The sequence below is a fragment of the Pelophylax lessonae genome (genome assembly GCF_965119305.1).
Source record: "Pelophylax lessonae genome assembly, chromosome: 3".
In the NCBI taxonomy this organism is placed as follows: Eukaryota; Metazoa; Chordata; class Amphibia; order Anura; family Ranidae; genus Pelophylax; species Pelophylax lessonae.
Window position 1 is genome coordinate 398,059,225 of NC_138770.1, and position 16,946 is coordinate 398,076,170.

Here is a 16,946-nt window from a genome sequence, read left to right on the forward strand (position 1 = left end):
TATGGGAGAAAGCAGTTTATTCCCTGGAGGGAATACCTTTGCTTCAGATGTGTCTAGAATGAGACCCAAGCATTACTGGAGAAGAGAAGGTTGGGGAGAGGATTTTTGAAAGTTTACCACCCAATCAAAAAGCTGAAAACCTGTGCACATTTAAAGATGGAAGGGAGATGAGCCCTTCAGAAGAAAGTCAATGAAGTAACCTGTGACCTGGATGCCCCTAGATTCTAGAAAGGGCAAAGGAAGGTACAAGGACATTAGTGAATACTCTGGAAGCAGAGGATAGGCCAAATGGCAGTGTGACAAACTGGAAGTGATTATCTCTTACTGCATATGCAAAGAGTAGAAAGTGCTGGTGAGGTAAATAAATGAAATGTGTAGATAGGCAACATGGATATCTAAGGACATCAAGTATCCCCTTTGTTTCAAAGAGGCAATAACGGACCTTGTGGATTCAAAGTTTTGGAATTTGAAGGTATTTGTTGAGGGATTTTAGGTCTAGGATAGGATAAACACCCTGTTGGGCATTGGTACTGTGAAAATTTTGATGGTTCAGGGCAATATGCTAATCTGACTGTCCTTGGGCAGATTTTGTTTGATTTAAAGGAAGAAAGCGGGGGGGGGGGGTATAGTTTTGAACTCTTGTTTGTGTTTTTTCAAAGCCACCGATTGAACCCACAGGTCTGGGATGTCTATAACCTAGCGAGAAACAAAATGTAAGAAGAGTTAGGGCGGCCAGAGAGAGATTTGGGGAAAACTTGGTGGGTTTTGTGGTCTAAGTCTTACGCTCAAAGGAAAGGCTGAACTTAGGTTTTGAAGTTGAACCCTGGGTAGAACGTCAAGGTGCTCTGAATTTTGAAGTGGTAGAAGCACCTGAGGGTTTTTTTTGAATTTTCCACTGTGAAGAACCATCCCTCCAGTGACATCTTCATGAGTTTGTCAAACACCTCACCAAAGAGTTGTCCTCCTTCAAAGGGCATATGTATGAGGCATATTTTATGGGCAGCTTCAACTGACCAAGCTTTGAGCCATAAGATTCTGTGCATGTGAATGAAAATGAGAGAAATTCTGAAAATGTGTGTTATTACTTGTTCAAGGACCCTGGTGCCCAATCTGCAGCAATCTGACCCTTGAGCACCATATAGATGACAGAGTGGCAGCGGTTTTAGCGAAAGCTGGAACACTCCCTGTGTTACAGCATCCAGCATTGAATGAGAAGCTGTACTGTGGGCAGAGTTATCTCCGCTCACAGTCAAAGTAAAGTCCCAGCCCAGGGACAGAGAGAGAGCGACCCGGGAGCATGTGGTAGGTAAGTGATCACCAATAGGAGGGGGGTGGGGATTATCTCACTGCCATAAGCCTCCGCACTGGGGGTGTTAGTAAGGGGAGAGGGATTAACTTTCACTGCCACTGACCACCAATGTATGGAGGATTAAATTTCACTGCCAGTGACAACCGATGCTTGTGGGGGGTAGAGGGGTTACATTTCACTGCCATTGGCCATCAATGTGGGGGGGGTTAATAGTACTAACACCAGTGCTGGAAGCTATTACTGCATCCACTGATGTCAATGCTGGGAGGTATCAATGTTTGCATGGACACCAATGCTGGGGGTTATAACGGTGTCCATTGACACCTATATTATTGGGTCCACTGAACCAATGTTGTGGGTTGTTACTGCGTCCACTAACAGCAATGCTGCGTCCACTGACACTGATGCTGGGGGGTTATTACTGACTCCACTGACATCAATGTTGAGCATTATTTTTCCGTCCACTGACACCAATGTTGGGGGCTATTATTTGGTTTACTGACACCAATATTAAGGGTTATTATTGTGTTCACTAATACAGATGCTGGGGGTTATTACTGGGTCCATTGATACCAATGAGAGAGTTTATTATTCATCCACTGACACTAATGTTGGGGGTTATTATTGAGTCCAGTCACACCAATGTTGAGGTTTATTATTGCGTCCACTGACACCAATATTGGGGGTTATTATTACACTCACTGACACCAATGCTGGGGCTTATTATTGCGTCCACTGACATCAAAATTGGGGGTTATTATTACATCCATTGACATCAATGTTGGGAATTATTACTTCACTCACTGACACCACTGCTGGGGGTTATGTACTTTATTAGCGTCCATTGCAATATGCTAGAAGGTCAGCAGCAGGACCGCAAATTTTGGGAGCCAAGGTGTAAACGATTCACTGCTACTGTGCGGTCCTCTGAACGTGTCGATGACTGCACTTGAAGTCCCCTATAAATTTCAAGTTGACCACTATTGAGCACCACCTTTCTGGGTCATCCACACAGAGAAGAGCAGAAGGTAATTGCTGTATTTGCTCAGTTAAGGTACTGTCCTGCTATACAGGATGGTGTTGGTTGTTCATTCCATAGTCCAGTTAGCTGAAGTTTGACAAGCAGAAATTTCAGGAATGGCTGGTTTCAGAGCTGGGCCTGCGAGTGAAAAGACAAACTTTAGGAGCATCTTGAAATTCCCATCTGCAGAACCTTTGCGGGAAGGAACATCTTCAGTTGGTATAGTGTGATATTTAAAACAGATGACAGGATCTACTACCTGCAAACCACTTTTTGTGAACTATTTTTCAACTGGATAGAGCTTAGCAATGATTTTCTTTCCATTATTCTTTCATTGAATACCCAGCAATCATAAATTACCCATTCTATTTGTTCAAAAATAAAGAATTTCTTTTTAGATTAAACAGGTCTTTTTGTACCCAAGAGCATGTGAGATGGGGGAGAATGAAGTGTGACAATGCTGAGGGTTTTGCACACAGCATAAAGTGAGCATATCTAGACTGGCAAGTAAATTGTGCAAAACCACAACATCAGGTGTATAGGAGTCTAGAGGTGAGAAATCTTCCTCGCCATTGCCTCTGGGTCCTAATCATTCCCTTCTATGTCGACCTCTTCCAGGCCAGGTATATTGGGATCCAACTAAGGTACAGGTTGCGGAGCTGTAGGAGCATGGAGTTCTAGTTATGGACAATGATGGCTGTACTACAACTGTTAGTTGTCCTAGGAATTGTGATACTTCCTGAAAAATTTGCCCTAGTCAGGTAAGTGAGATAGAGCTACAATTGGATGCAGAGACTGTTGTTTAAATCAGGTCCTGCTCTAATGCAAGGGAAGCATTTTCACTCTGTGGTTGAGTGTTGTACAGACCTTCCTCAGAGTGAATGTTTGGCTGCTGTTTGGAATTGGCTACCTTTTACCTAGTCTCCGCCATAGCTACCACTGGGAGTATTTGCCTATTGGGCATTTAAGGAGTAGAGTGTGGGATATAGGGTAATCATGTTCATAAGGAGTACACGATAACCTAGGTGTGGACTAACTTGCAACAAATTCTCTTGGTGAATGGGTGGGATGCGCCTGAGTACCTTATAAGGACTATAGGCAGAATTGGCATTAAAGTGTGCGACCAGTGGTGTGATGAACACCTAGTCATTCACCTGAGACTGAGTGGTTGATTTTTAGTGTCAAGTTGAAAAGTTTGCACCATGGAGTGAATACATTTTAAACATAGACCTGTTTTTTTTTAAAAACTGTCAGAAATAGAGGGTGACCCTGTCTTACCTGAGATGCTGGACTGTATATAATGTCCAGGCTTTGCCTGACACAGCGGGCATACCGCTGAAGGCCTCCACAGAGACTGGGTTCCATAGTGATGGATCATGGCCCTGAACCTGTAGAGCAATCTAAGGCTGACTCATTGTGTTGCACCAAGTGCCAAGGAGAGCACCCCACGCAGGATCCAGTGCCCGAAACAACATCACATACTGGCCCTACAGCTCAAACATTCTATCTGCAAAATTTTTAAAGTAAAAAACATCTTAAGGCTGGGTTCACATTTAATATAGATACTGCTCACAGCAGGGGTCTGGTGCGTCCCTATCCTCCGTTTCAGGGACAAATCAGGCCCGAATTTTTCTTTGAATTCAAACCTGAAATGGAGCCGAAGATGAACAGGACTCCTGTGCAATCCACTTCGCAGTCGCCATGGAGATGTGTGAACCGGCTTTATTGAAAGCCGAGCATACTCTCCTGTCCCGCATCCAATTTGCACTAGGGTGAACTCAGCTTTAATAAATACAGGTAGATAATTGTTTAACAATGAGGTGGCAGGATCAACCACAGGAAATGATCACTTTTTTTTTTTTTTGCAAAAATCCACTGGATAGAGTTCGGCAAAGATTTTGGCTGGAGTGAAAATCCTGCCTAGATTTATCCAGTTGTTATAGATTGCAACTTCTATCTGTTCAAGAAAAGGGAATGCTTAGAAAGATTTTGCACATCTATTTATATCCAAAGGGTCATGGTAAAACAGAGGAGAATCAAGCTGTACAATGCCAAGGCTTTTTGCAGACAGCCATAGTGAGCTTTTCCAGGTTAGCAAGCATGTTGCCTGAAGCTTCTCTTTAATATAGTGGCAATATGGGGAAGAAAAATCTTCTACAGCTTATCCCAATACTGCCCATATGTCATATTTTATTCCCTTCTGTGTCTGCCTCATCTACAGCAAGCATATCAGTATTAAACTTAGGTAAAGATTAGGTTTGGTGTTTTTGACCTCTGGGCAAAGATGGCTGTATTAAACTGTTATTTGTCTAATGAATGATGATGTAGATGCAGAAAATTCTGTTTTGTCAGGTAGGTCTCTTGGTGCATGCCCAAAATAATAAAATAGAGCTAGAATTGGATGTGAAGACAAGTGTTAGAGCTGACATCTGCTCCAATGCATGGGATGCATCAACACTTGCACTGTGTGGGCCTTCAGCAGATTAAATGTGTGCCTGCAGTTTTCCTATGCTCCCTTTTGTCTGGTTTTCACCATAGCTATGGGTGAGGGTATTTCCCTGTGTGGTACAGTATTCATGGAGTAGGTTGCAGAATAGAGAGTGTCTGGGAATGGGTTCGCAGTGATCTGGGTGCAGCAAAATCCTTTATAAGGGCTCAGGGCAGCAGGGCCAGTAATGTGTGTGACCTGGGGTGTGATGTAAAATCTGGTCATCCACCTGAGCTCCCAATGGTTGAATTTTAGCTCCCAGCTTGAAAAAGGTTACACTGTAAAAGTTAATACATTTCAAACACGGTCTCATTTTTTTACAGACAAGGTCTGAGATGTAGAGTAACCCTGTCTTACCTGTCCATGACTCTGGTCCCTATTAAGGGTCCAAACTTCCTCCTCATACACCACTAAGATGAGCACTCTTGCAAGATCCATGGCCTTAGGACACTAGCAAAAACCTGAGGACTCGCAGAGTGGGGTAGGCTTATAGGAGGGACGCCCAGATGCCAAGTCCTCAAAAGCTTGCCAGTGTCCAATCACTTGAAGGTACCATTCTATAAGCCAGCGTCTAATATACTATGGTTAAGATATTCTGGTTTCAGCTGTGTCCAAGATTAGAGCTAGGTACTCCAGACGGTGTGAGGTAGGAGGGCAGATTTTCAGAAGATGATTAACCAGCCAAAGGTTTGAAGGAGCTGAATCCTCCTTTGGATGTTGGCAAACAAGTTTGTGGCTGAGGAGTATTTTAGCAGAAGGTTATCCAAGTACTCTGTGAATGGAGGCGGCAGAACCCTCCATTTACCCATCCTGGATTCACAGATTGCATTTTTATGGAAGCTATAGTACAGTTTCTATGAATGGAGGAGGGGTTGGAAAGACCGGGCATAGACATCACTCTTGATGAGTGCATATCATAGGTCCTACAGTTCTATATACCTCTGCAGCACTGGAACATTGTGGCTGCTTTGGCAGGGTTTAGAGACAAAATATTTTAACTGAATCTGCAGCCAGCAGCACAAGGGGAACATTAAGTTGACTGTAAGTAATGTCCCTTTTGCAGACTATGCAGAGATGCAGACTTCTGTAACTGTGCCCAAATACTTTGTGGTACACATCTTGAACTAAGTATTAAAAAAAGCCTTCTGACAAGACAATGGTTTTAAAGAGATTAAACAAGAATCACTTGCTCTGGTCAACAGTCTAACACTACATTGACAACATGTTTTTGTTGGATAGGAAGTTCTTCTGAGTTATTCACTAGGGTACGTGTGGGTTGGCATTTATAATAAAACATGACATAAATGTCTGCACCTGTTTAAACTTCACATTCCTCTAATACCAATAAGCACATAGTTATTTAAGAATGAGCTTGGCTGGCCAGCAACTTTCTCTCACAATACATCCAACACCTGGAGCTGTCACATCTAAGAATTTCCACACTAGTAAGGGACACAGCTGCCACCTGATGATTTGCCAACATGCTATTATCCTTGGACAGAAAAGTCATCTTTTGTGTGATCAGGATATTTATTTGGATAATGTTCGCTGAACACTTTCAAAGGTCCAAATAACATCAAGAGGAAGTATAGGCAGTGTTAAAAATGCACTGTTATTTTACACTTGACTTAACAGCAGCTACTCAATGGTTTATATAATGACTATTATCAGTTAGGCTTTGGGTGATTTTTTTTTTTTTTACACATGAGAGAGCTGACCACCACAGACCGCATTTGCAAGAGGAACAACATGATCAACTCTGGTGAGACCTACTACTGTACCACCTCTGTAATGATGCACACCAAATTAAATGGTGCACACCAAATTTAAACCCTAATTGAACAAAATGATGATTGCTAAAACACTGTATCATATTTTATTATTTTTTTTTTTAATTAAAGCTGAAAATTTGTGATTTTACCTCTTTTTATTCTTTTATATCAGCACCACGGATGGTACTACATGAATAATAAGTGTCCCATGTGCTGGTTGCTGCTTCCATCAATCCTCTGCCTCCTGGATACAAGTGGTTTCACTTGTCACTGGCACTCACTAAAAGTGCCTATCATGTCTGCATTTTCTGCCCTCCTTCTCCATTTAAAGAGCTTCACTATCAGTACTTTCATTCAAACGGTGCTTTTCCTTGTGGGACCAGAAGTACAGCTTCTATAAATGGAGCAGGGAGCGGAAAAGGATGGCATTGCCCGCACTTTTGACGAGTGCCTGTGAAGGTGTAGGTAGAGGCACTCGTATTGACCCTTGCAGCACTGGAAGATCACAGCTCTGGTGGTATTTGAGGGGCTGAGGACAGAAAATTTCAAGGAAAAGAGCAGCCACAAACACACTGAACACTCATCATTCATATAAGTACCATCCTGTTGTTGACAAAAAAAATAACAAAAATAAATCACTAATCTTCAACTTTAGGCCTTATGTACACTGGACGTTTGAAATCCTCTTCTGGATGCTGGACCTGGACGGCTGGTGAATGAAGTTAAAAAAACATTCGTTAGACCACTTTTACATGCCAAGCTTACCGGCGTTCATCAGCGTTTTAGTTTAGAAACGTTTTTGCAGATAATAGTTTTTACTGATCCCAAATCTCTCTTTCTCTTACCCCCTCTCTCTCTCTCTCTCTCTCTAACCCCCTCTCTCTCTTATACCCCCCCCCCCTCCTATTGCAAATGGTTAGCAATGTTTTTCTATTACAAACGCCTATAAACAAAAACGCCTATAGACGCTTCTATCATGTTTAGACACGTTTGCAAGCTGTTAGAAGCATTTGGCGTTTGAAATGCCTCCTGAATGCATTTTTTTGCTTTCAAGAAAACGCCTCTAAACGACTATAAAAAACTCAGTGTACATGGACAGATAAGAGAACATAGAGGAGAGTTCAAGGGCTCCTGAAAAAAAATGTCCAACTGCTCCTAAATGTCTGTTTATCAGCAGCAGTGTACATGATGCCTTAAAATACTCGCTTTCACCTTTTTTCATCCTTTGTTGCATCTCAGTGCCTTTTTGTAGCCACTTCCTGACTACATATATATATACTCAATTGGAAGCTCATGTGACACGCTGATAGCGCAGGAACACAAGCCAGATACAAAGCATTGTAACTTGATAACAGGAAGTGTCACAAGGACTTTCAGAAACTCAGCAGTGAGGATAAACTTTGGCGTGTCCTCATTTGGTGCCATCTCTTGTGAAGTCAGTATAGGAGTTTCAGTTTGCTAAAAAGATGAAAATATAATGGAAGCCAAACAGAAGGTTTTAAGTAACCACGTCCCAGCTACTGGTGTCCCAGGCAATAAGAAACTTAAAAAAAAAAAAATATATAGGAATATGACTAGCTTCATAGAGACTGACACATAATGCAGTCATGGGAAGGTGATAGCTGACAACTGACAATAAAGTGACCAAACAAGGGGATATGGACAAAATACTTTCTTTCCACACATTTGGGCCATCATACCAATACAATGCATGTAATGAGTGTGGATGTGAAGGCACAACTAATGCTTGTGCCCCTGAGATCGTAAACATTGTGTTTCTGTATCAGAAACACAATTCATATATTCACTCAAGGGTGACACATTTCTTTACTCAGTCATTTAAAACAGGAAAAAAATAGAATGTAATGATTGGGAAAAAATGTCACAAATCTTTCAGAAAGGAAACACCTGGGTACTTAGTTCATAACATTTCTGGTTCCTGGACTCCTGGTGTAAAAATCCTTAAACTAATCAACGCCACGTTTGGTTACTTTCCACCTGGTCATATGACAAACACATTCTATAATTCCTGGCAATAAATAGGGATTTTGGATGTTTAAATCCTGAACCCTTACCCTATTATTCCATCAAATTGTTTCCGGTTGTTTTTGTTTTACTTTTATGTATGTGTTTTTATTGCATTGTCATATATGCCAACTGTAAGGACCTTTGTTTATTCTAAAGTCATAGAAGTATGTATGTGTGTGTTTGTGTATGCATATATACTGCAAACATTTCACTAAAGCAAAGGCATCGGAGCTTGGCAAATCATCTTGTTCATGAACTGTTTAAATAAAACAGCAGTTCCTATTTTCAAATTCTATAATAAACAATTATTAGTCCAAACAAAAAAGACAGAGGTTCCATTACTATTAGGTGATTTAATTGCCGGTACACATTTGTGCGATGCGGGAACGCTGCCATATGCGATACGCAGGGAGTGTCAATTAAAAGTTAACGACACCCCCAGTTGCGATCGCATATTACAGTGCGATCTGCAAGTTCGCACAGAATCGGATCGCACTAGTGTGAACCACTATGCGATCCGATTCTGCTGCGGATAAAAAAAAGCCTCGTGTTCGAGTTTAGTGCGGATGCGGAGCAAATTCAGCCATACAAAGTGTATGGCTGAAATTCGCACCGCACATGAGATCGCATGTAATTTAGGAGCACTAATGTGAACCGGGGCTAATGGTAATGTCAGATATTATAGAAATAAATAAAAAAATAGGAAATAAGGGGAGAGAGGACCAATAAGAATATATATATATATATATATATATATATACACACACACACACACACACATACTGTATATATAGATGGATTGGAAATGGTTTTGTGGTTTTCTAATCTATCCACTGCCCCCTCTAACCCCCACCACCATCCTAGGAAAGTAAGACTGTTTGGTGTCAGTCTCATCTTACATAAAAGAGACAGTTACCCAAACCAGCTAAAAACAGCCATGTTGAGAACCTGTCTTATCATATGTATGAACATATTTTTGTTACACAAGTTGTACAGGATTCCCATTTTTAACATGGTTGATGTATTCCTAGAGGACTGCTTAAAGTGTTACTAAACCCACAACAGTAAAATCAGTCTGTACATGCAGTAAAACATACTTGGTATACTCATTGTGGAACCTAAGGTGTAATCTTCCGCATTGTGTAAAAAGACTGTTTGAACCTGTCTTCCCTGATCCTCTCCTTCTTCCACTGTCCCCAACCCATCTCCTGAAAGAACAGAGCATATGGGACAAGCTGAACATGCTCAGTTTGGTGTGTATTGCTAGAGAGTTTTTTTTTTCTTTTTTCTTGGAAGGGTGCATGTGATCAGCACAGGGCCAATCAGCACTGTCCAGACAGAGGGGTCAGGGCTCCTGCAGCCTGATTGGACAGTCAGAGTAGAATGAAAACTCTTCCTACAAACTTTACCCAGACACTGATGGAAGTCACAAGACTGCTATATACTGTTAATGAGAAAAGGTGTTTTGCGGTTTATATTTACTAAAACAATTAGATTTTCCTGTTCTGTGTACTGTGGGAGACCAGATATAGGGAATCCAGGGTCCTGGGTTTAGTAAAACTTTAGGCAGATTTCCAAGTTGGAGTGGCTCCAAACTGACAAAAACCCTAAACAAGGTAACACAGAGGGTGTACAGCAGGCACTACAAGGTGCCTGTTGAGTTTTTTAAGGCACTTTCTGCCCCAATCCACTGGTTCCACAGTTCCCCTTAAATTCCTAAGCAATTACCAATTTTGTGAAAGACTGGGTACTGGTATGACTATGTGACAGTGCTTGGACCTAGTGACTGGCTACTCAGGCTCTAAGCACTGCATGGGGGCCACAGCTGAGGGAATACACTTGTGCTCCTTTTTTACAAGTACTAGATTTATGTGAGAGTACCAGTAGCAGATATGCTTTAGATATAGCAAGCAATGCTAGATGATCTGACAGACATTGATGACTTTTTTTTTCTAAAATAGAGTTATTTTAAACTACACTTGCTAGTACCCCCAAGAGTATTGAGCAGACTCCAGCAAGAGTCAAGCAATGCCTGCTAATACCTTTAATTCCCTTCTAATGCAGCCTGCAAGACCTGAATTCTAGGCTCCTTTAATTGACTTTCAAGGCTTCCTGACACTGTCAATGTACCCTTGTCATCTCCGGTATGTTCTAATTTAACAGTAAGGCTGTCTTTAATAAAGTGGGCCAGAAGGAGCACGTGTGATGTGAAAAGAGCAGGGACAAAAATCCATACTACCAGGAAGTGTCAATTCTTGCTTTGTATAAATTTATAGAAAGTCCTCTCTTGGTGCCTGCATTGCACCTTCAGATATTGACAGATGTACACAAAATGGATGATCGCATACATGTTTTTGCGATTTTTTTTTTGTGTCACTCATAATAATCTTTATTACTAAAATAAAATGATCTAAAAGTACAGTTCCTAATTGTTAGTGTGTTTTTGTGGGCATACAAAAAAGTATAGCAACATGACCTGTTCAGATGTTCTGAAAGAAATGTGTGTTGGGTAATATTCCATCAACACATTTTATTTCTTGACCATAAAATAATACATTTTTTGTAAGAAGTTTTATTAATTTAGTCTTGTACAGTTTAGACATTAAACAATGTATACATTCCTGCTAGAAGGAAAGTACAAAGATTTGTGATTTTTGTGGGAGAGATAATAGCAACAATCACAGAATATTCTGTTTTAACTTCATTTCTTACCTATAGCCTTAGTATAATGTCTTGCACCAAGCAACAACTCTGGAGCTCTGTACCAAAATGTAACCACAACTGGATCCAGATCTGCTAGTGGTTTCAATGGAGAATTGAATAATCGAGCAAAGCCCATGTCAGCTACAAATAAAAAATAAAACATTTTACTTACTCCAGACCTGACAACAGAAAGGGTTTATGACTGCTTCTGCTACACGTGTATCAGAAAAACAGCTGACGTAGACTTGGTCTTGTTTGGGTTGATAACTGAAAGGGTTAAATACTTACCTTTCCCGAAGAACATAATGCTTTAGGCTTCCTCTTAATCTTACAGTACAGCACACAGGATCTGTAGTCTATGACTATGAGGCATCCAAAAACAATTCAACTGAGGGGTGGGCAACACAGCAAACAAATGCTAAAAGGCCCATGTAACAACAGGTCCAGAAAGGGCTCCACAGAACTCAGAGCAGCTTGAAGCACCAAAGCACAAATACCTTAACTAAGAAATGAGAGAAAGACAGGAAGCATCCCCAAAACTACTTTCTAGAATGGAATTTCCTAGGCCTTCCATGGGCGGTGGTAGATTTGCAAGAAGTCGACTTCCTAGCCTTTAGGAATATAAAGATGACCAAATGAAGTCTGCCTGCCAATTTTCTATGCCTTGGATGTGGACAGCAGACAGGACCCGAACATGCAGTACCGCCCAAGTCAGAATCACATCCACTTCTCATTGGGCAGCACAACATTTGACAAAATCCTGATGGCTGATGCAGGCCACTACCGTGGCATTGTCTCACTGGATTTTGTTTGGGTGACCTTGCAGCTGAGAAGTCCAGCATTGAAGGGAAAACCAAATTGCCCTGAGGTCCAGGATGTGGATGGGAAGTCAAGCTTCCTCTGACAACCATGACCTCTGCACCAAGGGATCATCCAGGGCTTCTCCAAAACCCAACAGGCTGGCATTCATTGAAAGAATTTTCCACAGGTTCGGGAGAATGTGTTTTTCTGACTCCAGTGTCAGGTTGGAAATTTACCACATTAGGTAGAGTCTGGCCTTGCAAGTTAGACACATGGGGCAGTCAATAGTCCGAGTCAGTTTGTTCCATGCATCCAGAATATTGAGTTGCAATGATCTGGAATGAAACTGCGTATTATTCTGCCTTGAAGGACGCTACAATCAGACCCTGAACCTTCATGCAGACACAAACTGAGGACAGCCTCTGGGATCGAAGGGTCTGAGCATGTGAGCAGTGGGAAAGGAGTTTGTACTGCAGCAGGAGAATCCTGGACAGGGCTGTATGCAATATCTGGACCAAGTTCTCCATGCAGTTGGGTCCAGACATGACTTTTGTAGGTTGAGGATCCAAACCTCTGCAGAGTCTGAACTGTCATTGGCTGATAGGGTTTGGGTGGACTGGTCTTAAATTCTCAGAGAGCAAGGAAGATCTAGGACAAATTTGATGAAGACCTGGGGTGCCATAGACAGGCAAAAGGGAAGGGCAGATTGGTAATATTGTGTGCCCACAGCAAAATGAGATAGTGTTGATGAGGTGGAGAGATGGTGATGGGGATATGCAATTAAGCACATTAGTAGAAGGGAGGCAATGACTGACCTAGCAGATTCCATGCAAAACATTTGGACCTGCTAGGAACCAGATGAGAGTCTTCCAAAATGGGGCAAGTACTTCTATTTGCCTTGAAACATTAAATAGGCTCAAGTGGAAAGCCTGGAATTGATCCTTGTCTGCAATGGGGGTAACAATCCTCTATGAGTGCAATTTATGATAACAGTGTGTAGATCTGTTATCTGGTCTTTGCGGGGAAGATGGCAAATTCAAGAGTATAAAGCTGGGAGGTGCAGGGTCTGGAACTCTCTAGTCTGAAGCCCCTGCATATGACACCCTGGTCCAAACGTCTGAGATCTCTCGGAATGAGATGGTCAAGAAGGAGTGCCCCATCATTGGGAAGAAGGCTTAGTCCCTGACTTGGTAGGTTTTAGAGATCCAGCCTTTTCAACAGAAGTATGATCCAAGTTTAGACTTCAAGCTTGAGGCTTGAAAGGAACTCTTTCTAGTCTCAGGAGACAAAGGCCTTCCTGTGGGGGTGCTAGCCTTTTTTTCTGAAACAAGAGAGCATTCTTACCCCCAGTGATTTCTTTGATCTATGTGTCCAAAGAGTTACCTTTACCGTGTGTGGTGCCAGATGTCCCTTAAGGGGTATGCACAACCTTTACTACTGCAGAGAATAAAAGATGAAGCCTTCTGTGCTGGGCATTATAAGTAGTTGAGACACAGGAAGTGTCCAAGAATAGCTGTGCTATTGTCGTTATTGCACATACCCCATCCTGGCTTCATCATCCTTGATGGGCATATTCTCCAAAGAGGCTTCAAGGACAGGGCTCCACTGGCTGGTGGACCATGGCCTTGGACCTGTATAGCACTCTGTGGCTAACTGAATGTGGTGTACTACATGCCAAGGTGCACACCCAAGAAGGATCCAGTGCCCAAAGCAATGTTACAGACCAACCTAGCATTTTCTTCCAGCCAGGGTCCCGGTACAGTCCTCCAAGGATCAACCAAGATTCAGAAAATTGCATAAGGAAATCCACAGTTGGCATGGAGCAGAAATATTGAAGAAAAGAGGTAAGCTTCTCAAGAGGCTTGCTGGGATTTGGAGGGGGTTATATGATGGATGCCCCTGCAGCTTATTTTTCTTGTTTTTTTTTTTATTCCAGTGTCCAGTCACCTCAAGGAAGCTGAATATAACCAATGACTAAGATTATGGATCCTGTGTCCTATACTGTATGACTAAAGCCTATGTTTAGTTAAATAAATAAATAAATAATAATAAAAAAAAAAAATAGCACAAGTGATATTACTTACCTTCAGTGAGATGTGTCCCTTGTTCTGCTGTGTCCTCAATTAGCAGAGATCTTCCTTCTCTAATACCCCCACCCCTGCGGTAATCTTCCTGTGCGGTGGGGGTTGTTAGAGCTAAGAGCGCTGTCACAGGCACTTTCCATCCTTTCTGCCAGCTCCTTCATACCGTACTTCAGCTTCTATAAATGAAAAAGAATCTATGAATGTAGGATGGGTGGATGATTGAAAGGTCCGCCCCCTCCACTCATAGATCCTACTTCAGTCATAGTATATGTAGTACCGGCTTCTTTGAATGCAGTAGTTGGCGGAATGAGTGCCGGTGAAAGATCCCTTGGTTCTATTAACCCCAGCTGTACCAAAATATTATGGTGGCGGGGGTAGGGGGGCATAAGAGGAGGAAGATTTCTGCTAAAACAAAGACAATGCAGCACAAGGGTCACATCTCACTAAAGTAGTATCCCCTGTTTTTTTTATCTAAGTAACCTTAGGCCTCTTCCACACGGGACGGGTTCCGTGGAGTCCATCTACTTAGCGGGGAATCTGTCTGCTGATTCCTGCTTGAGCAGGCGGATTGCTGGTCCAAATCCGCTTTGCTTATGCAGAGCAGATACAGACACAGCCCGCTCTCCTCTATCGGTGGTCAGATGTAAACAGACCACCTGTCCGTTTACACACTACTGCCATCCCATCTGCCAGATGGATGGGGAATGGGTCGGATAGGATCGAATGACAGCAGGTGTCAATGGACACATGTCTGTTGACACCCTCCGCTCCATAAAGGAGACTGGGGGGTCCAATCAGACCGTTGACCATTGTAAATAACACCAGTGCATTATAGTGTAAAAAGTGAATGCACTGCTATGTGAATGATATATTTATAAGTACAAATAATATAAAGGAGAACTGCTGCACCATTAATAGTGTAACTCCTGCCACTCAAAATGCATATATATATATATATATATATATATATATATATAAAGCGTACTATTTTCTTTTTTTATATATAAACACCAGTGCAGTATGGCTCATCTCAAACCCTGTAATGGACACTTGTGTTGGACAGCTTGCCCTGTTAAAGGCAGTGGAAAAAAAAATGGATTTACTTTTAAGAGCAAAATATAATAAAACAAAAACAGATGGGCTAAGTGATCTACAGGTTGCATCATATATGTAATTTGCTAAAGCACTATTTATCATAAATATTGGTATATTCTTTTAAATAAAATATACGTTTCTATCTTTTTTTTTTCATGATTTGTCCCATTTCAGTGCTTCTACTATCCATATACCTCTTTAAAACCACTTGTCTTCATGCATATACTTCAGGGGTGGCTAAGAGCAATTCTTAGTGCGGGTTTCCCTATGGAGACAACAGTGGGTCATGCCTACCTAATGGGTATTAAAACTGCTCCTTGTAGTCTAGACTGGAACAGATATGTGACAGACTTACAACACAGGAGCACAATATGGAGACAGGACAGAGCCTTGTCACCCTATCACAGGAAGTGCCTGAACATGTACCTTCAGATATTTTTTCAATAAAAACTGCAGATTTGAAAATATTGATATTCCACGTTTAAGCTTATAAGAGATTGGGTGTATTATTATTGTCTGTGTGTTATCAGCTTGGGGTTGATTTACTAAAACTGGAGAGTGCAAAATGTAGTGCAGCTCTGCATGTAAACAAAATAGCTTCACGTTCTTTTTGTCAAAGTTTAGTTGAACAAGTTGAAGTAAGAGGCTAATTGGCTACCATGCACAGCTGCATTCGATTTTGCACTCTCCGGTTTCGGTAAATCAATCCCATTGTGTGTATCTGTTGTGACTTAGGCAGGTCATAAATGGTGTGAATTTCTTTGCACGATTCCCACAGACAATGTTGTCAGGGGAATCCCTTCTGCCAAGCAATTGCATGATGCGGAAGTGGGTGGAGAAAGCTGTCCCCGCTGGGAGAAGACAGTGATTATCACTAATGGCTGTAGCAGCCACTTGCGATAATCGCAAGTGAATCTGGCAGGCTAGTTGTACCCAAGTTGATAGATCAGCTTGGTACATTTAGCCTGCCAAAGAATGGTTCGAATCTTGCCCTTTTCCTGTTTAACAGGCTGAGATTCAAACCGTGTATTGCTGAGCTTAGATTAGGATCAGATGCCATTTTATGTCAAATTACTGCAGAAAAATCAGTTAATTCCACATACTTCAATTTCAACATACTTTTTCTTGCTACTGTACATCGAGTACAGTGAATTTAAATGAAAATAATCATTGTGTGAAATATCTTTAGGCTTGTTGAAAATGGGGAAAATAAACACACACAAATTTTTCAATTTAAAAATATTTAAATACATGTTTCTTTATAAAAACAGTTTTAATAACATGAAATAATATATCATTTCAGAACTCATTTTTATAACAATGATATGGCAAGAGGTGATGACTTCCTGACTAATAATGCATCTGAATAATGCCAGTTGTTATTGTTAAGCCTCTTTTAATGAATGTAAAGTGTAACATCAGTTTAGCTGAGGCAAAAAAGACAACTTTAGGTTAGCATTAATTTGAAGGGTTTTCTCTGTTCTGAAGAAATTGCTGTTTGTTTATGCCCTTTCTCAAACTGATTTTCCAATGGGAGGGTCAGGCTTCATTATAAGCACGAGAAAAACCAGAGTGCTGTAAACTGAGCAGCTGCAGTGTCCCCATTCCTTCAGAAATGGAGGAGAGAGAATCTCACCAAGAATTA

At 41.5% G+C, this 16,946-nt stretch overlaps 1 protein-coding gene across 3 annotated transcripts in view; it reads right to left on the reverse strand.

Moving 5' to 3' along the window:
* CDK19 (cyclin dependent kinase 19) overlaps positions 1 to 16,946 on the reverse strand; it is a 420,668-nt gene that overhangs the window by 147,031 nt on the left and 256,691 nt on the right. For all 3 annotated transcript variants that reach the window (XM_082249930.1, XM_082249929.1, XM_082249928.1), the window contains exon 6: positions 11,331 to 11,462. In XM_082249930.1, the coding sequence (XP_082106056.1) occupies positions 11,331 to 11,462 (132 nt within the window). The remainder of the gene's footprint in view (positions 1 to 11,330; positions 11,463 to 16,946) is intronic.